At 39.5% G+C, this 27,922-nt stretch overlaps 4 protein-coding genes across 5 annotated transcripts in view; all 4 read left to right on the forward strand.

Moving 5' to 3' along the window:
* PCDHA2 (protocadherin alpha 2) overlaps positions 1-27,922 on the forward strand; it is a 99,180-nt gene that overhangs the window by 4,426 nt on the left and 66,832 nt on the right. The window lies entirely within an intron of this gene.
* Positions 1,753-19,074, forward strand: LOC144329379 (protocadherin alpha-3). 2 transcript variants are annotated; one of them, XM_077937135.1, is made up of 2 exons: positions 1,753-4,327; positions 18,631-19,074. In XM_077937135.1, the coding sequence occupies exons 1-2, from the start codon at positions 1,928-1,930 to the stop codon at positions 18,664-18,666; spliced, it is 2,436 nt and encodes an 811-aa protein (XP_077793261.1). In that variant the 5' UTR covers positions 1,753-1,927; the 3' UTR covers positions 18,667-19,074. The 2 variants fall into 2 exon arrangements, with proteins under 2 accessions (XP_077793261.1, XP_028705614.2); XM_028849781.2 differs by lacking the exon at positions 18,631-19,074 and adding an exon at positions 5,772-5,977 and having other exon boundaries at positions 1,768-4,303.
* On the forward strand, positions 6,160-10,315 carry LOC144329433 (protocadherin alpha-4). The gene has a single exon (XM_077937139.1). It carries the CDS (start codon positions 7,919-7,921, stop codon positions 10,313-10,315), a length of 2,397 nt encoding a protein of 798 aa, XP_077793265.1. The 5' UTR covers positions 6,160-7,918.
* Positions 23,420-26,104, forward strand: PCDHA5 (protocadherin alpha 5). Its single transcript, NM_001198669.1, is given in 1 exon segment — positions 23,420-26,104. A coding segment is annotated over 1 exon segment (2,481 nt). The 5' UTR covers positions 23,420-23,623.

Below are 27,922 nucleotides of genomic sequence, written 5' to 3' on the forward strand. Positions count from 1 at the left end.
ATGGAGTCTACTCTGTTATAAATTCCCATGTGACATCCCATTTCGCAATGAATATAACTCTTAAAGGTACTGAAAAGCATAGTATTACAATAAGTTGTCAAAGATATCTCATTAATATAAAGTCCATGAAATTAAAAAATTTTAAGTTTATCTCTCATTTTCAAACTAGCCACCATCTTTCAAAATTCAGCAAAGTGGTAACTGGAATATTAATAGCTATAATTATTTCTTAGTTCCATGCTTTTCAGAAATAATTCTTAAATGTTTACTTCATAATATAGCACAATAGAATCAGTTAGAAATTATGTAAGTTTGATATTAACAAATATCATTAATTTAACTTACATTTTTATTGATCTTGCTTGAAAAAATTAATTCAAAATATTAATTTATTTATTCACAAAAACAACAATTGATAATTTATCCTATTCTAAATATTAATAATAAAATCTGAGTAAGTTGCAGTCCTGGCTTCCATTTAATGAGTACACAGGAAACAAAAGCTGAAATGAAAACTTTTCCCCCAAATATTTAAATCACATGTTTGATTTTATTTTGAAATGGTCTGGCTATAAGCAAAAATTTGTACATTCTTTTATTTCTCTAAATTTGACCTCTTTCCATGAATTTTCTTTGCCCCACTTCCAAATGCTGAGAGAATTCATGCTTCCCACTGAATTCACAGAGATCTTTAGAATGTTTTATTACTTAGTGTTAAATATGTTGAATAAATACTGGCTTATGTTCCTAGGTTACTTTTCTCCCTTCACTGATTGGTTAAATCATAATTCTTTCAAGTAACAACTTTTAAAGAAGCTGGAATCTAGAAATTCATCAGGAGTGGAGATCATCAAAAACATAATTATTTTATATTGTTAACATTTTAGTATATACAGGTAAATTCAAATACATAAAGAGTGTGGAGAAAATTAAACCTAATATATTCTTAATTGATGTGATATGAATGTAGCAAATATACAAATCACATTCCCACAATAGGAAACAAATTTCCTGTTTGAATTTCTCTGTAAAGGACTGACTTCTGAAATCTTTATGTAGTAACAGTCAAGATAGTTGATGAGGCCGTAGTTCTTGAAAAAGGGGCATGGGAGGGAATTATAGACATTCTACAAATAAAAAAACCATAAATGTACATATTTTAAAAAATTAACAGTTGCTGTAATAATATAAAATAGATACATGTATGTTTTAATATACACAGCACACACACACTTTTAAATACTTAAATGTCTCAATGTTTTGATGATCATAAATCTGAAAGGATCTGATTTTTCTGTAAAATGTAGCTTGGGAGGTAAAGAGGTTAATGGTAAGTTGTCTTGAATCAGATTGAAATCCCATCGTACCAACAGTTAATATTGTTTTACTTAACCTCTATGTGTTTATAAAAAGTGAATAATATTAAAACTTATTTCAGAGGATTGTGAGAGTTTAACGGGATAATTCCATTAAGACAAGTAGAAAAGTGGCTGTCACGTGGGAAACATTTCCAATAGATGTCCACTGTTAAAACAGGAATCACAGTATTTTACTGTATGTCATGAATTAGCACAATTGATAGTGAATTAGTATAAAAGTTCTAAGGAAATATTTAGGTAAAATATAAGGACTTTGAGGAGTGACCGAAGGATATTACAACTGAAACTACAAATTTTGGGAACGTTCAAACGACATACAAGGAAAAGAAGATATATTTACATATTTAATACTTACACATTTAGCCACATGATGTCGCTGTCCACCACAAAGTCTTTCTCCATAAAAGACAGCGTGCATTACGTATTCAGATACTGCTTTGCTTCATCCTCTCTAAAATTTAACACCGAGGAGTTTAAGAAATGAAGATAGGGAACTCGAATTATTTTTAAAGTTTGGATCAATGTAAAGGCAATCTAATATTTGGAAAATGCTTGCAATATTCTCCTGGCGAGAAGATCCTGGAGCCCAGTGCCTGCTGCTTTCTCTTCTGCTCCTCGCAGCCTGGGAGGTGGGGAGTGGCCAGCTCCACTACTCCGTCCCCGAGGAGGCCAAACACGGCACCTTCGTGGGCCGCATCGCGCAGGACCTGGGGCTGGAGCTGGCGGAGCTGGTGCCGCGCCTGTTCCGGGTGGCGTCCAAAACACACGGGGACCTTCTGGAGGTAAATCTGCAGAATGGCATTTTGTTTGTGAATTCTCGGATCGACCGCGAGGAGCTGTGCGGGTGGAGCTCGGAGTGTAGCATCCACCTGGAGGTGATAGTGGACAGGCCGCTGCAGGTTTTCCATGTGGACGTGGAAGTGAAGGACATTAATGACAACGCGCCAGTTTTTCCAATGGCTGTAAAGAATCTGTTTATTTCCGAATCCCGACAGCCTGGCTCTCGGTTTTCGCTAGAGGGCGCATCAGATGCAGATATCGGAACAAATTCGTTGTTGACTTACAGTCTTGATTCCACTGAATATTTTACCTTGAACGTTAAAAGAAATGATGAGGAAATTAAATCCCTTGGACTCGTGTTGAAAAAAAATTTAAATCGAGAGGACACTCCTAAGCATTATTTACTAATAACAGCAATTGATGGTGGGAAACCTGAGCTCACTGGCACGACTCAACTAAAGATCACTGTTTTAGATGTAAACGACAACGCCCCAGCGTTTGAGAGGACGATCTATAAAGTCAGATTATTCGAAAATGCACCAAATGGTACCCTAGTGGTGACTGTTAACGCCACAGATTTGGATGAAGGAGTAAATAAGGATATCGTATATTCTTTCAATACGGACATGTCAACAGATATTCTGTCAAAATTCCATTTAGATCCAGTCAATGGACAAATCAGTGTAAAGGGTAACATAGATTTCGAGGAAAGTAAGTCATATGAAATCCAGGTAGAAGCCACGGATAAAGGAAATCCTCCAATGTCAGATCACTGCACGGTTCTACTCGAAATTGTGGACATCAATGATAATTTACCTGAGTTAGTTATTAAATCACTATCTTTACCTGTATTAGAAGACTCGCCAGTTAGCACAGTCATCGCCCTGATCAGTGTGTCTGACCGTGACTCAGGTGTCAATGGACAGGTCACCTGTTCCCTGACGCCCCACGTCCCCTTCAAGCTGGTGTCCACCTACAAGAATTACTACTCTTTGGTGCTGGACAGCGCCCTGGACCGCGAGAGCGTGTCGGCCTATGAGCTGGTGGTGACCGCGCGGGACGGGGGCTCGCCTTCACTGTGGGCCACGGCCAGCGTGTCTGTGGAGGTGGCCGACGTGAACGACAACGCGCCAGCGTTCGCGCAGTCCGAGTACATAGTGTTCGTGAGGGAGAACAACCCGCCGGGCTGCCACATCTTCACTGTGTCTGCGCGGGACGCTGACGCGCAGGAGAACGCGCTGGTGTCCTACTCGCTGGTGGAGCGGCGGGTGGGCGAGCGCGCGCTGTCGAGCTACGTGTCGGTGCATGCGGAGAGCGGCAAGGTGTACGCACTGCAACCGCTGGACCGCGAGGAACTGGAGCTGCTGCAGTTCCAGGTGAGCGCGCGCGACGCGGGCGTGCCATCTCTGGGCAGCAACGTGACGCTGCAGGTGTTCGTGCTGGACGAGAACGACAACGCGCCAGCACTGCTGACGCCTCGGGTGGGTGGCATCGGTGGTGCAGTGAGTGAGCTAGTGCCGCGGTCAGTGGGTGCGGGCCACGTGGTAGCGAAGGTGCGTGCAGTGGATGCTGACTCAGGCTACAACGCGTGGCTTTCGTACGAGCTGCAGCCAGGGACTGGTGGCGCGCGCATGCCGTTCCGCGTGGGGCTGTACACGGGCGAGATCAGCACGACGCGTGCCCTGGACGAGGTGGATGCCGCGCGCCACCGCCTACTGGTGCTGGTGAAGGACCACGGTGAACCCTCATTGACCGCCACAGCTACTGTGCTGGTGTCGCTGGTGGAGAGTGGCCAGGCACCCAAGGCCTCGTCCCGGGCGTCCGCTGGCACCACCGGCCCTGAGGCTGCACTGATGGATGTCAACGTGTACTTGATCATCGCCGTCTGCGCAGTGTCTAGTCTGTTGGTGCTCACACTGCTGCTATATACTGCTCTGAGGTGCTCTGCGCCGCCAACCGAAGGCGCGTGTGGGCCGGGCAAGCCCACGCTGGTGTGCTCCAGCGCGGTGGGGAGCTGGTCATACTCGCAGCAGAGGCAGCAGAGGGTGTGCTCTGGAGAGGAGTTGCCCAAGACCGACCTCATGGCTTTTAGCCCTAGCCTTCCTCCTTGTCCAATTAGCCGGGATAGAGAGGAGAAACAGGATGTGGACGTTGATCACTCAGTCAAAGTGAGTAATTTTTATTTATTCTTTCCAAAATGTCTTTTTCATTCCTCAATGTTTCCACTATTTTGGAAATACGTTAATAGTTAAGTATGAATTATGTGATTCATAATTAGACTTTTCCAGTTTTTTGGTTTTGTGGTTAAAATGCTAAGATTTTTGTTGCTAATTTTTGAACCAAATCAGCAGTAAGTCATGAGATCCACACTTGTAATTTTGTTTGTTAGCAGGTGCAGTAGTAGGATTATTTTATTGCTAAATGCCTGGGTATAAGACAAATATTTTTTCTAGATGAGTTTCATTATTTAGAGAATTTGATTTCGACTCGTTTTATACTTATCCCTCCCTACACAATGCTTCTTCAATATCTTTTGCCACTTTTCATTTGGACTTCCTACTACCTGTTAGTACGAATGTTACTTGCTCATTTTATGAGTTCACCTAAATGCTTATAATTCCCTATTGATTATGCTTTTCCACCTTCAGTTTCAAAAAATAGATCATTACACCTATTGTCTTTTACGGAACCTCTTTTATTCTCTTATTCATTTGTTTGGAGTGTCAATCCTTCTTTTTCACTTGAATGTGATTCATTTTAGGCCTTGTGCTCTTATTTGGAAATACTGTTTATTGTTTGTTGATTTCCCAGTTGGGAGAAAAATCGAGAATAACAATTGCATTTAGAATTGTATTTTTGTTCATCTTTAGTTTATCACTACTTTATTTAATACTACTTTAATAATACTACTGTATTATGTGTTCAAATTTATTTATTACTAATAACTCAAATATCAATATGAAGTGAAAATTTAATAGCTCTGTAGTATATTTATATATTCATTTTAAAAGAATGTTTTAAACCTTGTTAAAAATAATTTTCAATCTGAACAATATCTTGAAAATAATTATGGTATCTAATTTTAAAACTATCCCTACTAGCAAAACTTTTTATTCATTAGTGTCTTTTACATACCATACTAAGGATGTCAATATGAAATAAGTTTGATAAGCCAATGTTTTAATGTTATTACTGGTTACCTTCTCTGAATAGCATCCTACCTATTAATGTGTGCCATGCAGTAAGTAGAAAACTCCAAATAACCAGAACCAAATAAAATTGAAGTTAGACTTTTTTCTAATCACTCCCCCCACACATTTGGTTATCTCCTCTAGCAATTAGTTGGACTCCCATTTAAGTTTCCCTACCACTGGAGAGAAATAGTAACCAGCTGAAACCTGGTCAATACTCATTGACAGTGTGAGAGGTCTAACATGTAAAATAGATACTTTTCTTGACTCCTCTCCTTCTCCCGACTTTCATTTTCTTTATTTCCTTTTTTGCCACTATCCTTTGTTGCTCCCTTGTCCATGAAGTAGTAGCCATAGTGTGTCCAACTCAGGTCAATATTTTAAAAATTTAGTTCTGTTATCAGCTTCTTGAATATAATAGAGTCAGCCAAAGTACTTGTCCTACCAGATATGGAACTTCAATCTTCAAATCCAGCTTGCCTCTTGAAATTCTTGTCTAACAAGACTCTTGGCAAAGACATTTTGAAGACTTTGGAATTTTTGTTTCGCAGATATATTGATGCTATGCCAAATAAATATTGAATAGCTACCAAATAAACATCCTTTTCTATTCTGCTGCATTCCCCATCTGTACATTAAAATACCTGGCAAATGAAAATATTACAAATGAAATGTGTGAAAATGGAATTCTTCCTCTTTTTTTCCAATGTGCTTGATGTCAATGATCATTTTGTAAAAATCTAGTTTGGGTCCCCAAATAGTGAAAGTACTCTGGTTTCTGTTTGATTCAGAAAGTTGGTGGGTTTTTTTGTTGTTGTTGTTTTGATTTGTGTGTGTGTGTTTGTGTGAATGTAGCTCTTCGATAGAGAGGGAGCATAAAGCTATTTTCACTAGATTGATTTTTTGTTTAGACAAACGGGATGAGAAGAACTTTATGAATACAGGAGGCAAAGAAAGTTTTTAAATAGCTACCATTATGTCTTTATATATTAAATTTCTTTATGTAAGAATAAATGTATTGTGGTTTATTTATTGGGAAGTCTTCATTCCCCATTAATACCCAGGATGATTCAAAGATCGTGATTACCAAGAATTAGAATAAAAATTAAGCTAAAACCCAAGTTTTCAACATGGAACTTGAAATACATCTTAATTGGGGAAATGTCTAGAGACTTTTTTTGTGTCTTTAGAAAATTATACAGGCTGCCGAAACACCACATTTTCCCAACTAGCTATGCGATCACCTTAAATTAATGCATTTTATTAGGAAATGGAAGGAAACCAAATCTTTTCCACAGGGTAAATATTTAGCAAATATTAAGTAAGTCCCTTTGAGCTATTAAACAATTAAGATACAACTATTCCCTTTAAAATATATATTCCAAAAAAGGACACACATACTCAAATGCTTATGAGATAAATTAATGTAATAAATGGCCCACACGATTCCACCGTGGTGCTGCAGTTTGTAAAAGAAGAAAAAATACCTGTTTAATTGGTTTAATCATGACATTCTTCATGGGTCAGGGAACTTTTAAGTGGTTATAAAAATTGGCTTTAGAAGAGTTTAGAAATGATGTGGATTACTTGTAGACAGGACAAAATGAACATGTTTGTTTATTGAAAAATGTTATTGGAAGCAGGAAATATTCAGTTTGGCTAAAATATATAAGCACTATAGGAGAAAATAGAAGCTTAGGCACATTACCTACTGGAGAACAAGCAAGTACTTATAAACTGTAAGAGTCAAAATGAGAATACCAGCCTCGCTCATGGGAGCAAATGAGTTCCAATGAATAAAATTATTTGGAATGCTTTTCCATGCAAGCTATTTGCTGTAACTTCCTGCTTCCTTGCACTTTCAGCCCTGACATGACTCAAGGAAGACATTTAATTAAATGCTGATGGTCTTTGATTCTTTTATAAAACATCTGAAAATTTCCCTTTCAATAGCTTGTTCTTGGGACTAGAAGTTCCCTAGAGACCAGTCCCCTTAAGTCTACAACACCAAAAATACTAGGGCGAAGAGGGTGTTATCATTAATAAAAAACCCTGGAATTCTTGGGAATACAGGAATCTTTAATGAATTTTTGTAATCAACACTTTACGGTTACATGTTTACAAAGTGTGTAGTTAGGTCTCTGTAATACTTAAAGCCTGTGTTGAAAAAATTATTTCTACTGAAGTAAAAGGTGCCCCTATGGTGAAACTAAGGACCACACTCAATCAATCAGTGGTACAATGTGTACCACAATAGTACAAAATGTATTCCTATTTTCCAAAACGGCTGAAAGAATAAATAAAACCAAGTAGTTTATAGTAGAGTGTGTGTGGATTTCCACAATTGCTACTTACGGTTTGGAGCCACATGATGTCGCTCTTTACCACAAAATACATGAGAGAAGAAAGAAGAGGGGAAAATTCCTTCTATTCTTACTGGAAGGAACTATATGCATTCTTTGGAGTCTGAAATATGGAGGATGCAGCTGCACTTGACCGACCGATCAAAAGATTTCTCTTGACTTTGAGAAACGATATTTAATCAGAACAAAACACTGTGCACTAAAGATGGAGTTTTCCTGGGGAAGCGGCCAGGAATCCCGGCGTCTGCTGCTCTTGCTTCTTCTCCTCGCAACCTGGGAGGCAGGGAACGGTCAGCTCCACTACTCGGTCTCCGAGGAGGCCAAACACGGCACCTTCGTGGGCCGCATCGCACAGGACCTGGGGCTGGAGCTGGCGGAGCTAGTGCCGCGCCTGTTCCGGGTGGCGTCCAAGAGCCGCGGAGATCTTCTGGAGGTAAATCTGCAGAATGGCATTTTGTTTGTGAATTCTCGGATCGACCGCGAGGAGCTGTGTGGGTGGAACTCGGAGTGTAGCATCCACCTGGAGGTGATCGTGGACGGGCCGCTGCAGGTTTTCCATGTGGACGTGGAGGTGAGGGACATTAACGATAACCCGCCGGTGTTCCCAGCAACACAAAAGAACCTGTCCATAGCGGAATCCAGGCCGCTTGACTCTCGGTTTCCACTAGAGGGCGCCTCGGATGCCGATATCGGGGAGAACGCCCTGCTCACTTACAGACTGAGCCCAAATGAATACTTTTCTCTGGAAAAACCATCTGATGATGAGCTGGTAAAAGGTCTTGGGCTTATACTATGGAAATCTTTAGACAGAGAAGAAGCTCCGGAGATATTTTTAGTGCTCACAGCCACTGATGGAGGCAAACCCGAGTTGACTGGCACTATTCAGTTACTCATCACAGTACTGGATGCCAATGACAATGCCCCAGCTTTTGACAGAACCCTTTATAAGGTGAGATTACCAGAAAATGTTCCTAATGGAACACTGGTAATTAAACTTAACGCCTCAGATTTAGACGAAGGATTGAATGGGGACATTGTTTATTCATTCTCAAATGATGTTTCGCCAAATGTGAAATCCAAGTTTCACATAGATCCAATTACTGGACAAATTATTGTAAAGGGATATATTGATTTTGAAGAAAGCAAATCCTATGAAATTATTGTAGAGGGCATTGATATGGGACAGCTCCCACTTTCTGGCCATTGTAGAGTTATTGTGGAAGTAGAAGACAACAACGATCATGTCCCAGATTTGGAATTCAAGTCTTTATCACTTCCAATTAGAGAGGACGCTCCACTGGGTACAGTCATCGCCCTGATCAGCGTGTCCGACAAAGACATGGGTGTCAATGGGCTGGTCACCTGCTCCTTGACGTCCCACGTCCCTTTCAAGCTGGTGTCCACCTTCAAGAATTACTACTCGTTGGTGCTGGACAGTGCCCTGGACCGCGAGAGCGTGTCGGCCTATGAGCTGGTGGTGACCGCGCGGGACGGGGGCTCGCCTTCACTGTGGGCCACGGCCAGTGTTTCTGTGGAGGTGGCCGACGTGAACGACAACGCGCCAGCGTTCGCGCAGCCCGAGTACACAGTGTTCGTGAAAGAGAACAACCCGCCGGGCTGCCACATCTTCACGGTGTCTGCGCGGGACGCGGACGCGCAGGAGAACGCGCTGGTGTCCTATTCGCTGGTGGAGCGGCGGGTGGGCGAGCGCGCGCTGTCGAGCTACGTGTCGGTGCACGCGGAGAGCGGCAAGGTGTACGCGCTGCAACCGCTGGACCACGAGGAGCTGGAGCTGCTGCAGTTCCAGGTGAGCGCGCGCGACGCGGGCGTGCCATCTCTGGGCAGCAACGTGACGCTGCAGGTGTTCGTGCTGGACGAGAACGACAACGCGCCAGCACTGCTAGCGCCTCGGGCGGGTGGCATCGGTGGCTCAGTGAACGAGCTGGTGCCATGGTCGGTGGGTGCGGGCCACGTGGTGGCAAAGGTGCGCGCGGTGGATGCTGACTCAGGCTACAACGCGTGGCTTTCGTACGAGCTGCAGCCGGGGACTGGTGGCATGCGCATCCCGTTCCGCGTGGGGCTGTACACGGGCGAGATCAGCACGACGCGTGTCCTGGACGAAGCGGACGCTCCGCGCCACCGCCTACTGGTACTGGTGAAGGATCACGGCAAGCCCGCACTGACGGCCACGGCCACCGTGCTGGTGTCACTTGTGGAGAGTGGACAGGAGCCAAAGGCCTCCTCACGGGCGTTGTCGGGCGCTGTGGGTCCCGAGGTTGCGCTGGTGGATGTCAACGTGTACCTGATAATCGCCATCTGCGCGGTGTCCAGCCTTTTGGTGCTCACGCTGCTGCTGTACACCGCGCTGCGTTGCTCGGCACCGCCCACCGAGGGCGCATGCGCTCCGGGCAAGCCCACACTGGTGTGCTCCAGCGCGGTGGGGAGCTGGTCATACTCGCAGCAGAGGAGGCCGAGGGTGTGCTCTGGTGAGGGCCCACCCAAGACCGACCTCATGGCCTTCAGCCCCAGTTTACCTGACTCTAGGGACAGAGAAGATCAGCTGCAGACAACTGAGGAATCCTTTGCAAAGGTTAGTGTATAACATCCTTTTGTTTAATTTTCGTATTGTTTTTCTCTATCAACTTCTTCGTAAATTTATTTCTAAGAATCAAATTTCCCTGGGTTAAAATTTTACCTCTTTTTACATATCCATTTTAACTAAAGTCTTTTGGAATTACAGGACATCAAAGCAATATATATTGCCTTCCTTCATTGTATGCTGCATTATTCAATGCATATTAACAGGACTGTAATTTCTAGTAAATTTTCACTGTATTCACCTTCTTTATTTTTGGTAATACGAACATTTAGAAAACATTTTACTATTATTTAACCTATAACACATAAACAAATGTGCAGAGGCTGAAATAATAAAGCTCCATAAATTGTATGAAAGTGAAAACATCTATTGCCTCCATCGCTGAAGCCCCTCACATGCACTTGCCAAATCACTTCCCTTGTTTTTCCTCCAGTGTAACTGCACATTTGCCTTTTATATCTGTGTTTATTCTGGGCCTGTTTTGGGAACGTATTCTAATTGGAATTGCACAACGTGTATTGTCTGTGCATTTGTGTGTTATTTATATTTATCACTCATTGTTTGTGAAATTATCCATGTTGTTACATGTAGTTGTAGTTCATTTAATTCTATTTCTAGTACTATTTCATAAATATACTATATATTATTTATTCTACTGTTCAGGAATTTGCATTGTGCCTCAATGTCTATTTCAAATAATGCCATCATAAATATATTGCACATTTCTTTGATGCCCATGTACACAGATTTCTCTTAGGTTTTTACCTAAGAGTTGTGTTTGTGGGTCACAGAATATGTGTGTATCTTTGTCTTTTGTAGCTAACACCAACCAATTTTCCAAGATGTTTTTACCTATTTACATTCCTAGTAGTGTATAAGGCTTTCTGCTACTCCACATCATCTCTACATTTGTCAGATTATTTTCATGTTAGCCATTTTACTGGGCAAGTTTTGTAATCTCATTTTGAAATTATTTTATGTTTAAATGAAGTTGAGTACCTTTCTATTTTATTTTGGCAATTTTTATACCTTATTTTGTGCAATAGCTGTTCAAATCTCCTATTTCTCTAGTCTGTTGTTTTTCTTTTCTTTTTTCTCTTCTTTTTTGCTTCCATAAAACTTTCTTTTTTTTTTTTTTTTTTTTTTTTTTTTTTTTTTTTTTTTTTTTTTTGAGACGGAGTCTTGCTCTGTAGCCCGGGCTGGAGTGCAGTGGCCGGATCTCAGCTCACTGCAAGCTCCGCCTCCCAGGTTTGCGCCATTCTCCTGCCTCAGCCTCCTGAGTAGCTGGGACTACAGGCGCCCGCCACCTCGCCCGGCTAGTTTTTTGTATTTTTAGTAGAGACGGGGTTTCACCGTGTTAGCCAGGATGGTCTCGATCTCCTGACCTCGTGATCCGCCCGTCTCGGCCTCCCAAAGTGCTGGGATTACAGGCTTGAGCCACCGCGCCCGGCCGCTTCCATAAAACTTTCTTTCTTTCTTTATCTTGTGTTTTTCTTATTACTTAAACAAATCTTATATTCTGAACATAACTCCTTTTTTTAAGTAGTTTTCAACCTCATGGCTTGTTTTTAATTCTAGTTGTCTTTTGGTGAATAGAAAGTTGTAATTTTGGTTAAAATCAATTTATCAGTTTTTGCTTCTGATCCTATTTCATAAAGATAATTCTCTGTGGTATCTTTTATTTCATTGTTTACATTGCATCTATAATCCATTTGGAATACACATATTTTTATCATTGTTGTGAGGTAGGGATAAATATTTATTTTTATTTCTTCTTATTTTTATTATACTTTAAGTTTTAGGGTACATGTGCACAATGTGCAGGTTTGTTACATAGGTATACATGTGTGCCATGTTGGTTTGCTGCACCCATCAACTCATCATTTACATTAGGTATTTCTCCTAATGCTATCCCTCCCCCAATCCCCCACACCTCAACAGGCCCTGGTGTATGATGTTCCCCACCCTGTGTCCAAGTGTTCTCATTGTTCATTTCCCACCTATGAGTGAGAACATGCGGTGTTTGGTTTTCTGTCCTTGTGATAGTTTGCTCATGATGGTTTCCAGCTTCATCCATGTCTCACCCTTTTTTATGATTGCATAATATTCCATGGTGTATATATGCCACATTTTCTTAATCCAGTCTATCACTGATGGACATTTGGGTTGGTTCCAAGTCTTTGCTATTGTGAATAGTGCTGCAATAAACATATGTGTGCATGTGTCTTTATAGTAGCATGATTTATAATCCTTTGGATATATACCCAGTAATGGGATCTCTGGGTCAAATGGTATTTCTAGTTCTAGATCCTTGAGGAATCACCACACTGTCTTCCACAATGGTTGAACTAGTTTACATTCCCACCAACAGTGTAAAAGCATTACTATTTCTCCACATCCTCTCCAGCACCTGTTGTTTCCTGACTTTTTAATGATCGCCATTCTAACTGGCATGAGATAGTATCTCATTGTGGTTTTGATTTGCATTTCTCTGATGACCAGTGATGATGAGCATTTCTTCATGTGTCTGTTGGTTGCATAAATGTCTTCTTTTGAGAAGTGTCTGTTCATATCCTTTGCCCACTTTTTGATGGGGTTGTTTGATTTTTTCTTGTAAATGTGTTTAAGTTCTTTGTAGATTCTGGATATTAGCCCTTTGTCAGATGGGTAGATTGCAAAACTTTTCTCCCATTCTGTAGGTTGTCTGTTCACTCTGATTGTAGTTTCTTTTGAAGATTTATTTTTTACTACCATTTTTTGTTGGACTTTTAAAATGAGTTTGAAAGTGTTCCCTCTCCTTCAATTTTTTTTTTTGAAGAGTTTGAGAAAAAATAACATTGATTCTTCTTTAAAAGTTTGGTAGAATTAGCCAGGAAAGACATCTGGTCTTTTTTTATTTTATTTTTGTTAGGAGGTTTGGATTACTGATTCAATCTCCTTACTAGTTATCATTTTGTTTAGATTTTTTATTACTTCATGATTATGTCTTGGTAGTTTGTATATTTCTAGGAATTAATCAGTTTCTTCTAGGTTATTTAATTTGTTGGTATATAATTTTAATAGCCTCTTATAATTGTGGCATCAGTTGTAATGCCACCTTCTTTGTTTCTGACTTCCAGTCTCTTTGTTTTTTTCTTAGTTTAGCTAAGGGCTTGTCAAATTTGTTGTTTTTTCAAAAATTCAACTAAGTTTAAAAACTTAATTTAAACTTTTTTTCCATTTATTTTTGCTCTAATCTTTATTATAGTATTTCCTCTCTTTGCTTTGGGCTTCCTCATTTGTCCTTTTTTTTCTAGTTGCTTGAGTTGTTTTTTATTTGAGATCTTTCTTCTTTCTTCATTTTTAGTGTAGGCATTTACAACTCCCTTCTTTGTTTTGTTTTCATTTTTAAGAGACAAGGTCTTGCTGTGTTGCCCAGGCTGAAATACAGAGGCACGACCATAGCTCCGTGTAAGTGATCCTTGTGCCTTGGCTTCCCTAAGCACTGGAATTACAGGCGTGAGCCACTGAGCTTGCCCAGCTTAATCTTCCTTCTTAGTACTGCTTTTATTGTATCCTGTAAGTTCTGATGTGTTGTGTTTTCATTTTTGTTTATCTTAACATATTTTCTAATTTATCTTTTGATTTCCCCTTTGACCTACTAGGCATTCAAAATTCTGTTGTTTAATTTCTACGTATTTGCAGATTTTCCAGTTTTAATTCCACTATTGAGTTCCAGTTTTATTCCACTGTGGTCAGAAAAGATATTCAGTAAGAGTTCAACCTTCTTGAATTTGTTAAGACTTGTTTTGTGACCTGATGTGTGATTTATCCTGGAAAATGCTCTGAGTATGTTTGAGAAGACTGTGTATTTGCTTCTGTTGGGTGGAATTTTCTGTATATGTCTGTCAGTTCCATTTCAGCTATAGTGTTGTTCAAGTCCTCTGCTTCCTTACTGATTTTCTGTCTGAATGTTCTATTCCTTATTGAAAGTAGGGTACCAAAATCTCCTACTACAGTCATATCACTTATTGATGGAGATACATTCTGAGAATTGTATCATTCTAGGAATTCATCACTGTGCAAACATGAGAGTGTACTTAAATATTTACACAAATCTGGATCGTATAGCCTAGGCTACATGATCTATTGCTTCTAGGCTACAAACCCGTACATATGTTAACTGTACTGAATACTATAGGGAATTGTAATACAATGGTAAGTATTTGTATACCTAAACATATCTAAACATCTAAAAGGTACAGTAAAACCATTGTATAGATTTTTAAAATGGTACACCTGAATACGGTACTTACCCTATGAATGGAGGTTGCAGAGCTGGAAATTTCTCTGGGTGAGTTAAAGAGTGAATGGTGAGTGAATGTGAAGGCCCAGGACATTACTGTGCACTAATGTAGACTTTAAAACACTATACATTTAGGCTACACTCAATTTATCAAAAATTTTCTTTTTATAGGCTGGTCATGGTGGCTCATGCCTGTAATCTCAGCACTTTGGGAAGCTGAGGAAGGAGGCTCACTTAAGCCCAGGAGTTCAAGACCAACCTGGGCAATATAGTGAGACCCTGTCTCTAGAAAATAATTTTTAAAAATTAGCTAGCTGTGGTGACACACACCTGTAGTTCCAACTACTCAGGAGGCTGAGGTGGGAGGATCCTTGAGTTGAGCAGGTCAAGGCTACAGTGAGCCATGGTCATGCCACTGTACTCCAGCCTGAGCAACAGTGTGAGACTCTGTCTCAATTTTTTTTCTTTCTTCAGTAATAAATTAACCTTAGCTTACTGCAACTTTTTAACTTTATAAACTTAAAATTTTTAAACCTTTTGACTCTTTTGCAATAACACTTAGCTTAAAACACAAACACATTGTACAGCTGTACAAAAATATTTTCTCTTTATATCCTTATTTTACAAGCTTTTTTTGATTTTGAATTTTTTTTATTTTTTTCACTTTTACTTAGTTTTTTTTTGTTGTTGTTGTTAAAAATGAAGATATAAACACCCATACTAGCCTAGTACTGTATTGGGTCAGAATCATCAATATCGTTTTCACCTCCATATCTTGTCCACTGGAAGGTGTTCTGGGATAATTACACATGTGATGCTCTCATCTCCTATGATAACAATGTCTTCTTCTGGAATACCTCTCTAAAGACTTGCCTCAGGCTGTTTTATGGTGAATTTTTTTTTTTTTAGTTAATGTATTTTTTTAATAAGTAGAAAGAGTACATTGTAAAATACTACTAAAAAGTATAGTAAATACATAAAGCAGCAACATTTATTATCTATATCAAGTATTATGTACTGTATATAACAGTACATAATTGTATGTGCTATCTTGCACTTTTATATGACTGGCAGTGCAATAGGTTTGTTTACACCAACGTCATCACAAACATGTGAGTAATGTGCTACAACATTATGACTGCTACATCATCACTAGGTGATAGGAATTTTTCAGCTTCATTATAATCTTATGGGACTACTCTTGTACATGTAGTCTGTTATTGGTTGAAACGTTGTTATACAACACTTGACTGTATTGTATTGCTATCTATTTCTCCATTTCTGTGAATGTTTGCCTCATATATTTAGGTGTTTTAATGTTGGGTGCATATATATTTATAATTGCTATGTCTTTCTGGTGAATTGACCTTTTATCACTATATAATGTTCTTCTTTGTCTCTTATGACACTTTTTGACTTAAAGACTATTTTGTCTGATGTAGTAGCTCTTTTCACATTTGCACTCTTTTGGTTGTAATTTGCATGAAATTTTTAAAATATCCTTTTAACTTTCAGCCTATCTAGGTCTTTAAATCTAAAGTAAATCTCTTGTAGTTAGCATGTGATTGGGTCTTTAAAAAAATCAGTTCAGCCACTTTGTATCTTTTGATTGAGGGAGTTTATTCTATTTTTATTTAAAGTAATTATTGATAGGGCATGACTTACTGTTGCCACTTTGTTAATTGTTGTTTGCAGCTTGTAGACTTTTTGCTCCTCTTTCCTTCTGTTACTGTCTCCCTTTGTGTTTTATTGAGATTTGTAATGCTATGTTTTTGTTCCTTTCCTGTTTTCATTTGTATATCTTCCATAAGTATTTTCTTTATGGTTACCATGGGGCTTACATTTTAAAACTCTTATAAAAATCTATTTTAAAATGATAGCATCTTTACTTCAATCACAAAACAAAACTCATTACTTTTACTTCTCCCCACCCAAATTTTATATTATTGATGTCATAAATACATCTTTTTATATTGTGTATACATTAACATTCTTTTATAGTTAGTTTTTCTGTACTTTTGTGTTTTAACCAGATTTTAAAATATCAAATTTTAAAGTGACTTATGTACCACCATTACAGTATTATAGTATTCTGTTTTTGTCTATATATTTATCTTTACTAGTGAGCTTTATACTTTAATAAAATACCTATGTATTTCTGTTTAGCATCCCCTAATTTTAACTAGAAAGACTCCCTCTTAACATTTCTTGTAAGGCAGGTCTAATTGTGATCACCTTCAGCTTTTGTTTAACTGGGAAGGTCTTTATCGCTTTTTCATTTTTGAAGAAAAACTTCGGTGGATTTGGTATTCTTGCTTGGCAGTTCTTTTTCTTTTCAGCACATTCAGTATAACATCTCACCCCTTTCTGGATAGCAAGGTTTCTACTGAGAAATCTACTGGTAGAGTTGGGGTGTTCTCTTGTATGTAATGAGTCATTTTTCTTTTGCTGCTTTCTAAATTCTTAATATTTCTTGAATTTTTTTTTTTTTTTTTTTTTTTTTTTTTTTTTTTTGAGACGGAGTCTTGCTCTGCCGCCCAGGCTGGAGTGCAGTGACCGGATCTCAGCTCACTGCAAGCTCCGCCTCCCGGGTTCACGCCATTCTCCTGCCTCAGCCTCCCGAGTAGCTGGGACTACAGGCGCCCGCCACCTCGCCCGGCTAGTTTTTTGTATATTTTAGTAGAGACGGGGTTTCACCATGTTAGCCAGGATGGTCTCGATCTCCTGACCTCGTGATCCGCCCGTCTCGGCCTCCCAAAGTGCTGGGATTACAGGCTTGAGCCACCGCGCCCGGCCTATTTCTTGAATCTTGATGTCCATTTCTTTCCTCATATTTGGGAAGTTTTCAGACATAATTTTAAAAAATAAGCTGTCTGTCCTTTTATCTCACTGCTTCTTCTTTTAAAACTGTCATAATGTGTAGAGCAGCCTGTTCGAGGATGTCCTATCAATTTCTTAGGCTTTCTTTATGCTTTCATTTCTTGTTCTTTTTGCTACTTCATCTGGATAATTTCAAATGATGTGTCCTTGAGTTCACTGATTCATTCTTCTACTTGATTGAGTCTGCTGTTGAACATGTCTGTAAAATTTTCAGTTCAATTATTGTATTCTTCAGTTCCAAAATTTCTTTTTAGTTCTTTTAAATATTTTCTATCTGCTGAAATTCTGATTCTGCTTATGCATTATTTTCCTGAGCTCATTGAACATCTTTATGACAATTATTTTGAATACTTTATCAAGTAATTCATATAGCTCTATTTCTTTAGGTTTGGTTTCTGGAGTGTGTGTGTGTGTGTGTGTGTGTGTGTGTGTGTGTGTGCATGCACTATTTGGGCCATGTTTCCTATTTTCTCATATTCCTTATTACCTTGTTTTGTTATCTATACATTTCAAAAAACCAAAACCAAACCAAACCAAAACAAAAAAACACCCCAGCTACCTCTCCCAGTCTTTATGGCCTGGATTTGTACATGGAAAGATCTTTTACTAATCAGGCTGGCTAGAGATTCTAGGGACCTCTCAAACCTTTTCTGTGGATACATCTTCTATGGACTTGTGTGTATAATTCCTAATTAGAGGGATCTGCCAGCTTTTTTTTTTTTTTTTTAAAGCTCTAATCTTTTTCTCTCTGTGGTGTCTGTGTGCTGTACTGTGGGCCCTCTGGAGTAGCAGTATTCACTCAGCTCTTTTAGGTTCTGAGAAGCCCTCAGTTACAGATTCTGCTGAATCCTATCAGTGCCTGGAGTCAAGTGAGACAGAAACTTGGACTGCCCACTAAAATTCAGGAAATTTGGATGCATTTTACTCTTCTCTTTCCTTCATGAGGGAGAGAGTGCTGAGCTGAGTTGTGCTCTGTGTGCTGTGTCATAGGTCCTGAGGAACATCAGCCCACCACCCAGCTCTTTATTATTCTCAGCTGCCCTCAGGAATTTAGAATATGCCAGGCTCCATCAGTGCTCTGAGATATGCAAGACAGCCCCCCTGAAAAGTCAGAACATTGAATGCGCGCTTTACTTTCTCTTTCCCTTCTCAGGGAGAAGCCAGGAGCTGGAAGTTTCCCCCTGTTTGAATGGGATGGTGCTGCTGGATGGATCTATAGGAAAAGTGCCCCAGAAAAGTGCCCAGCTAGTTTTACACTTGCTTGGAACCCAGGATCCTCTTAACTGGTTTCTGCACTTATCACCATGGGAATTGGTCCTTGTATTGTTGTTGAGTTAGTTGTTGAGTTGTTGAGTTAATTGTTGTTGAGTTAATTGTTGTTGAGTTGGTCCTTGTATTGTTGTTGAGTTATATCTGTGGAGGGTCTGGGGATTCCTATAACAGCATCTTGCTGATGTCACTACCTCTGTTATCTTTTTAAGTTATATACGCTTTTACAAATTATTTTATTGACTTCCTCTTTTACTTCCTCTTTTATTAACACACATCCTTGACTTATTACCTCAATTAAATCAATACTTTTACTACTTCCAGGCAATGCTAAGACCTTGAATCATTATACCATTTACTTGTACCCTAATTTTTGTTACTGATATGCCTTTCAATTAATTATGTATTCTAGACACACAGTACATTATTATCATTGTTTTGTTAGCACCTATTTGTGTTTCTTTCTGGGATCGTTTTCCTTCTGAAGACGTTAACATTTCCTTTAGTGTGGCCTGCTAGTAAAGCAACCTTTAAGTTTTTATATATCTGGAAATGTCTTAATTTTACTATCACTTGAGAAACAGTTTTGGGTATTGAATGAAAGTTATTTTTTGCCAGCACTTTTAAGATGACATTCCATGGTCTTCTTTTGAAGTGATGGCTGTCAAGTTTATTGTTCAATTAGTGTGTCTTTTTTTCTCTCTAGCTACTTTGTATACTTACTCTGTTTTTCACTGTTAGCAGCTTTACTATCATGTGCCCAGTATTAATTTGCTTTGTTTTTAATCTCGCTTGCAGTTTTGAAAGCTTCTTATATCTGTGGGTTGATAATATTTTATCAGTTTAAGAGAAGATATAGCAGTATGCCTTCAAATACTGCTTCTACTTCATATTTTCTCTTATATTCTTCTGTGACTATAAGTATATGTATGTTAAATCTTTTCATCATATCCCTTGTCTTTTATATGCCATTTCTATTTTTAAATCACTTTTTCTCTTTGTTTCATAATCTATATTTTATTCTTACCCATCTTTTACTTCAGGAATTTTATCTTGTTACTCTAGGCCACTGTCAAAATCAACGATTGAATTCTTAATTTCAATCATGGCATTTTTCAGTTTTAGAATTTAATTTTCCTTTTAAAAAATAGATTTCTAACTTGGGTACTGGCTAATGTTAAAAGAAACTTTCCTCCCACCAAGTTTTCCCTCACTTGATCTTGGATTTTAAAATTAGATATAACCTGAGAGATTATCATTTTTCTCCATTTGATAATGAATCAGGCCAGGCATTGTGGCTCCTGCCTGTAATCTCAACACTTTTGTGGGCCATGACAGGAGGATTGCTTGAGCCCAGGAGTTCAAGATAAGCCTGAACAATATAGGGAGACTCTATCTTTACAAAAAAAAAAAAATTAGCTAGATGTGGTGGTGCACACCTGTGGTCCCACCTACTTGGGAGGCTGAAGTTGGAGGCTTGAGCCTGAGGCTACAGTGAATCTTGACTGTACCACTGCACTCCAGCCTGGGTCAGAGTGAGACTCTTTGTCACCCAGTTGTATAGAAACAACTATAGATAGAGCCATAAAAAAGATGCCTGAGATTACAGCTCCTAAATTTAGCTTCATTGTCCCTTTCCACTAAGTGAGATAATCTGACATTAATGAATGCAATATAGTTGCATAAAAATGATTAATTTAATTTTTCACTATCTCAGGAATATGCTAGAACTATTCTCATATTTTCTATCCAAAGAGGATATATTATATGGGTATTTTAGCACACTCCCTTATAGGGCAGTTGTACCTTCCTCTGTGAATCATTATACAGGCAGTGCTAAGATGTGTATTATATGCACATGGTATCCTTTCTTACTATCCTTATAATAGAATAAATTAATTTTTATACAGAATTTTTGAAGGATCAAATGACATATGTGCATAAATTATTTATACATTTTTATACAATTGCTTCAACATTTCCTCTTCTTTGCAATCTGGTATATCTATATAATTTCTACAGGTAACAGAAGAAAAATAACAGCTTATTAAAATTTTATTCTGGGTTTTGTAAGGAATAAAGGACATTTGTACCCTTATGAAGATTAAATTTTCTTGTGTTAGTGTATTTCTAAAGGCTTTTAGTGAATTAATTGGAGACACTTTAAATACTACACAGTTTTAAATCTAAATTTTTTTCTCAAGGAAGAAGTTCTGTTTACACAATGGTGCTTAAACATGACTGAAATATCTAAAGGAGAAACCTCTCCTTTAACTGGATCAGTCAAGAAAATAATCTGTAATATTTGATTGAAAAAAATGGCTTAGAAGAAGATTTTTAAAAATGTTCTTTTCCTGGCTGGGCGCAGTGGCTCAGGCCTGTCTGTATTCCCAGCACTTTGGGAGACCGAGGCGGGCGGATCACAAGATCAGGAGATTGAGACCATCCTGGTTAACACGGTGAAACCCCGCCTCTACTAAAACTACAAAAATTAGCCGGGTGTGGGGGCGGGCGCCTGTAGTCCCAGCTACCCCGGAGGCTGAGGCAGGAGAATGGCGTGAACCCGGGAGGCGGAGCTTGCAGTGAGCAGATATCGCGCCGCTGCACTCCAGCCTGGGCTACGGAGCCGGGTGTGGGGGCGGGCGCCTGTAGTCCCAGCTACTTTTTTTTCCATAGGAAAAAAAGTATTTTCTATGGAGTCTCCTATGAAATTGAGATTAGATAATCTATAGTTATTGAGAAAGGAATATTCAAGATAAGAGTTGATCACTGTAGCACATATGCGAGTGATAATTCGAAAAGTAAATATAATTAAATATAGTTTAACAGATATGAAAATGAATCCAAAGTCAAGAGTCTTGTTTTCTCCTGAAATATCTATATAAGTACATGAGATATTTTTTTCCAGACTGAGAAGAGCATGTGAACTGATATTGTTGATTACTTTTTCTCCATTGAGTGTATCTTTTAAAATACTCAGTATTTACCATAATACTCTGCAGATTACAATGTACACATTGTTAATACTACACTGTTAATTTGCCTTTTAAATACTTAATATTTACTTTTTTCAAAGGTTATATTTGTGTATTCTGTATAAAATTCTACTGTAATTTATTCCATAGCCTTGTAGTTTTACATTATTTGCTGTTATATAATAGAAAGTGGCTAACGTCAGCTAATGCTATTTTCTAAACATTTATTATCATTTTCTTATGTTTTTAACCATTGCGTATTAAAATATTTTAAAATTATCAGTATGACAACTATTAGGCAAATAGTCTTGGAAATTGATTTGTGTTTCAATGATCCAAGTATTACTGCAAAGTCATGATAATAGAGATAGTAAGAATCTTATAAGGGAAATGGTAAATACATCTTTAAAGATTGTATCAGAAACAGTTCTGTGACAATATCTTATTTCTTTACAAGTTTGAATTCCAGAAATCAAGTGAATTTCCACTGACTTTGCATTTTGTGGTAATTTCGTTTTTCTTATCAAGCTATATTTTAAATGTAAAAGTATCCAACAATAGAATTGCTGATCTCGTGGTCCCTCCTGTCTTCACAGGTAAGGGATATTTTGTAATATTTAAGGGATTTTAAGGAGTACATGTACAAGCAGAATGTTAGCTATTTCTTCAATAGAAAACTTGGCGACATTTTCTTTTGCCCGTATTTATTGTGTTTACTATATTTTCTAGGTCGTGTTCAAATGATACCATCCAGTAAACATTTGGGAGATTAAAAAGTCGTTAAACTAACATAAAGGTAGCCTGGTTAATAAAATGATATTCTTTTCAACATGATTATATTTACTGGAACCTAAACATTTTGTGAAATAGTATGTCGTATAGAAAATGTTAGGATTTTGACTTGTTATGTAAGTGCAAAGCTATGTATTTTACAATTTTTAATAATTGCTTTATCAGTAATAGCAACTTGAAGAAATGCTATCTAGATGCTACTAATTTGAAAATAGTGCAAAGACGTTTACCAAAGTTGTTCTATTATGCTTTTGATTTCTAGAAAGTTGAAATATCCCCATTACAGTTTTGGGATAATATAAAAAGTAGATAGGTGTTATAGATAAAGAAATAGGTTTTCATCGATTTGAAAATTAGACCTCCAAGAAGAAACTCAGGTGAGAATGCCATTAAAATAGTTTTAGTTGTTTTTGAAAATAACATAAACAGAATGTCACTATTAAACACTGAAATTGGAATACAAATTTGGTTTATGAGTAACACGGAGATAGCATACAAACATTCCATTGATTAATACAGAAAAACTCAAAAATTTTAATTAGATATGTTTAAATAGAGATGAGAAAAGTCAAAACTTTAACTCTTAAAAGTTATTTTTATCAGTTTGGAAATACATAAACTCCTGCTTATATAAAATACACCAATACAAACTTCTCTAGTAAGGATTGGGTTTACATGACTTTAGATGCATGTTTCTGTAAATATTTTAATGATGCACTTATATTGACGCATTTGAAGACACAGTTTAATGATATAGTTTGACTAGAGATAAGTGATTTAAAAAATGATTAGAATCATGTCATTGAAAGTGAGAATACTTGAGAAGTATTGACGAATATAAGCTAAAGAAAGCAAAACAAAGTAAAACACTTACCCTTTCATCCGCATGAGGTCGCTGGACGCCGCAAGGTTTTTCTCCCTTCCCAATCTCAAAGGAGTACAGTGAGTACATTTTCCTTAGACAGAAAGGAAAAGAACCTTCCATTTTTGGCTCTGCCAAGAAGCTCAAAAAGGTGATAATATAAAAATATATAGGTAATTGGGAATTGAATTTACAAAATACATTGTGTGGTGATGCAATAGAGAGCTGATAATCGGAAGGAGATTGAGATGGTATATTCCCGGAGAGAAAGTCCGGGATCCCGGCTCCTGCTGCTGTGGCTTCTCCTCGTCTACTGGAAGGCAGGGAGCGGCCAGCTCCACTACTCGATCCCGGAGGAAGCCAAACACGGAACCTTCGTTGGCCGCATCGCGCAGGACCTGGGGCTGGAGCTGGCAGAGCTGGTGCCGCGCCTGTTCCGGGTGGCGTCCAAGGGCCGCAGGGACCTTCTGGAGGTAAATCTGCAGAATGGCATTTTGTTTGTGAATTCTCGGATCGACCGGGAGGAACTGTGCCGGCGGAGCGCGGAGTGCAGCATCCACCTGGAGGTGATCGTGGACAGGCCGCTGCAGGTTTTCCATGTGGAGGTGGCAGTGAAGGACATTAATGACAATCCGCCCAGGTTCTCCAGGCAAGAACAAAGATTGTTCATTTTAGAGTCAAGAATGCCAGATTCGCGGTTTCCAGTAGAGGGCGCGTCGGATTTGGATATCGGAGCAAACGCCCAATTGAGATACAGGTTAAATCCTAACGAATATTTTGACTTAGATGTTAAAACAAATGAAGAAGAAACGCACTTTTTAGAGCTAGTTTTGAGGAAATCCTTAGATAGAGAAGAAACACAAGAACATCGTTTATTAGTGATTGCAACTGATGGAGGACAACCCGAACTAACAGGTACAGTTCAGTTGTTGATCAATGTATTGGATGCTAATGATAACGCCCCAGAATTTGATAAATCCATTTATAATGTCAGATTGTTGGAAAATGCACCGAGTGGGACATTAGTTATTAAACTGAACGCCTCAGATGCAGATGAGGGCATCAATAAAGACATAGGGTATTTCTTTAGTAATCTTGTTCTTGACGATGTAAAGTCCAAATTTATAATTAATTCTAATACTGGTGAAATAAAAGTTAAGGGGGAACTGGATTATGAAGTCTGTAACTCATATGAAATTAATATTGATGCCATGGATAAAAGTGCATTCCCATTAACAGGACACTGTAAAGTAGTAGTGAAACTCCTGGATGTGAATGATAATACCCCAGAGATGGCCATAACCTCCCTTTTCCTGCCTGTGAAAGAGGACGCTCCAGTCAGCACGGTCATTGCTCTGATCACCGTGTCTGACCGTGACTCAGGTGCTAACGGGCAGGTGACCTGCTCCCTAATGCCCCACGTCCCCTTCAAGCTGGTGTCCACCTTCAAGAATTACTACTCGTTGGTGCTGGACAGCGCCCTGGACCGCGAGAGCGTGTCGGCCTATGAGCTGGTGGTGACCGCGCGGGACGGGGGCTCGCCTTCACTGTGGGCCACGGCCAGCGTGTCTGTGGAGGTGGCCGACGTGAACGACAACGCGCCAGCGTTCGCGCAGTCCGAGTATACCGTGTTCGTGAAGGAGAACAACCCGCCGGGCTGCCACATCTTCACGGTGTCTGCGTGGGACGCGGACGCGCAGGAGAACGCGCTGGTGTCCTACTCGCTGGTGGAGCGGCGGGTGGGCGAGCGCGCGCTGTCGAGCTACGTGTCGGTGCACGCGCAGAGCGGCAAGGTGTACGTGCTGCAGCCGCTGGACCACGAGCAGCTGGAGCTGCTGCAGTTCCAGGTGAGCGCGCGCGACGCGGGTGTGCCGCCTCTGGGCAGCAACGTGACGTTGCAGGTGTTCGTGCTGGACGAGAACGACAACGCGCCGGCCCTGCTGGCGCCTCGAGTGGGTGGCACCGGCGGCGCAGTGAGCGAGCTGGTGCCATGGTCTGTGGGTGCGGGCCAAGTGGTGGCGAAGGTGCGCGCAGTGGACCCCGACTCGGGCTACAACGCGTGGCTTTCGTATGAGCTGCAGCCAGAGCCTGGCAGTGCGCGCATCCCGTTCCGCGTGGGGCTGTACACAGGCGAGATCAGCACAACACGCTCTCTGGATGAGACCGAAGCACCGCGCCACCGCCTTCTGGTGCTGGTGAAGGACCATGGAGAGCCCGCGCTGACAGCCACAGCCACAGTGCTGGTGTCGCTGGTGGAAAGTGGCCAGGCGCCGAAGGCCTCATCGCGGGCGTCGGCGGGCGCTGTGGGTCCCGAGGCTGCCCTGGTGGATGTCAACGTGTACCTGATAATCGCCATCTGTGCGGTGTCCAGCCTGTTGGTGCTCACGCTGCTGCTGTACACCGCGCTGCGGTGCTCGGCGCCGCCCACCGAGGTCGTGTGCACGCGGGGCAATCCCACTCTGGTGTGCTCCAGCGCGGTGGGGAGCTGGTCCTGCTCACAGCAGAGGAGGGAGAGGGTGTGCTCTGCAGAAGCCCCACCCAAGATGGACCTCATGGCTTTCAGTCCAAGCCTTCCTCAGGGTCCCGCCTCTGCAGACAACGTGAGTTTTCTGATATTAACATCCAACTTTCCCTCCCAATTTTTAAATATTAAGTGTCACATTCACCCAGTTTTTTAAAAAAATTACGCCCTAGTACATAAATATTGTAGTACACAATTGTTGCACTAATTCATGTACTATGTGCTTTTTATGATGTTTTTCTGTTAGGGTAATAGATTCATCAACTTTCTGTGATATTAAGTATTTTTAAAATTATATTTTATATTAGCATTTGAATTTCGCATCTCTAAAAATGTAGGATAATAATTGTAAGACATAGTTTGGAGTCATTCTCAAAGTCTCAGTTTATGACTCCATGAAAATTTATTTTATTTTATTATTATTTTTTAAAGACCCTTTATTGCTCAGTCTGCAGTGGCCTGATCATAGCTCACTGAAGCCTGAAACTCGTGGGCTCAAGTGATCCTCCCATCTCAGCCGCCCAAGTAGCTGGACTACATGCACATGCTAATTAAAGTTTTTTTTTTTTTTTCTAGAGATAGGGGTCTTGCTACTTTGCCCAGGCTGTTCTTGAACTCCTAGTTAGAAGCCATGCTCCCATCTCAGCCTCCCAAAGTACTAAGATTACAGGATTGAGCAAGAGTGCCTGGCCTATAAAAATGTTTTAACACCACCCTTCCAATTTTACCTTTTTGTTTCTGTTGAATTTGAATTATTATTTTATTACACTAATTTAGTTTCTGTTTTCAATTATATTTTTGCAGTATATGGTTTATTTCAACTTTGTCTAAGCAGTTCACCTGTATACCCATGATGAATTTGATAACTGTAATTTAAAAATTACATTTTTCATTTTATTGATCTTTGGAATAGGAAACACATATACATAGTTTACTATTCTAAAGGTGCAAAAGAAGACAGTGAAATTTTCCCTTTCACCTCCTTCATGAAATCAAAACATTCTTGGGTATCCTTCTAGAGATTTTTATCATATGCTAATAAACTTCCCTACCCCCTTAAAAAACATATGAGTATTGATTTTAATCTTGCTTTTTTCATTTACTAATATATCTTGATGATCATGAATTATCATTACTGAAGTAGATTTGTTTTTCTTTTATTTGGATCTATGGTGTTCCATTGTGTAGAAATACGATCGGTTATTTTTCCCTTATCTTAACATTAACATTTAGTAGAACAATGATTTAATTTTCTGGAAACTTGCATATTTTTCAATTTATAAATTATATATCTAATAGATATTTTGAGACGGGATTTTCCTCTTGTTGCCCAAACGAGTGCAATGGTGCAATCTCAGCCTCCCAGATTCAAGCAATTCTCCTGCCTTGTCTTCCCAAGTAGCTGGGATTGCAGGCATGTGCCACTACACCCGGCTAATTTTTTGTATTTACTAGAGATGGGTTTTCACCACGTTGGTCAGGGTGGTCTTGAACTCCTAATCTCAGGTGATTCACCTGCCTCGGCCTCCCAAAGTGCTGGGATTGCAGGCATGAGCCATCATGCCCAGCCTAAATTATTATATTGATGAGGAGTAATTGTGAACCCTCTCAGTTGTGCAAATTCTGCTATATTTTGGTTGGGAAATTTTACTGCTTGTTGTTACTTTTCATTTTTAGATTAAAAAAATAAATATACCATGATACAAACTGCCCTCTTGAGTTGTTTACAAAGAGTTGTTTGTTAAAGCTGTATGTTTGAGACTACTCTAGACAAGTGTCCTCTCCATCTGAAATAATGAGAACCGTTTTTCTACTCTTTTGAGGGGAAAAGTGTGGGTTTATAGGTAATAACTAGTCTACACTTTACATGATAAAATGTGAATTCCCTCTTTCTGTTGCTTTGTTTGTTTCTTTTATTCTCATATGCATTTAATTTTATAAATACCCTTCTATGATGCTATTTATATATTCCTAATATCCTGAGCTACTCTGAGGAAGTCCTAGAAATTGAGAAATAGTTTTTATC

This window comes from Macaca mulatta, chromosome 6, assembly GCF_049350105.2.
Source record: "Macaca mulatta isolate MMU2019108-1 chromosome 6, T2T-MMU8v2.0, whole genome shotgun sequence".
Taxonomy (NCBI): Eukaryota; Metazoa; Chordata; class Mammalia; order Primates; family Cercopithecidae; genus Macaca; species Macaca mulatta.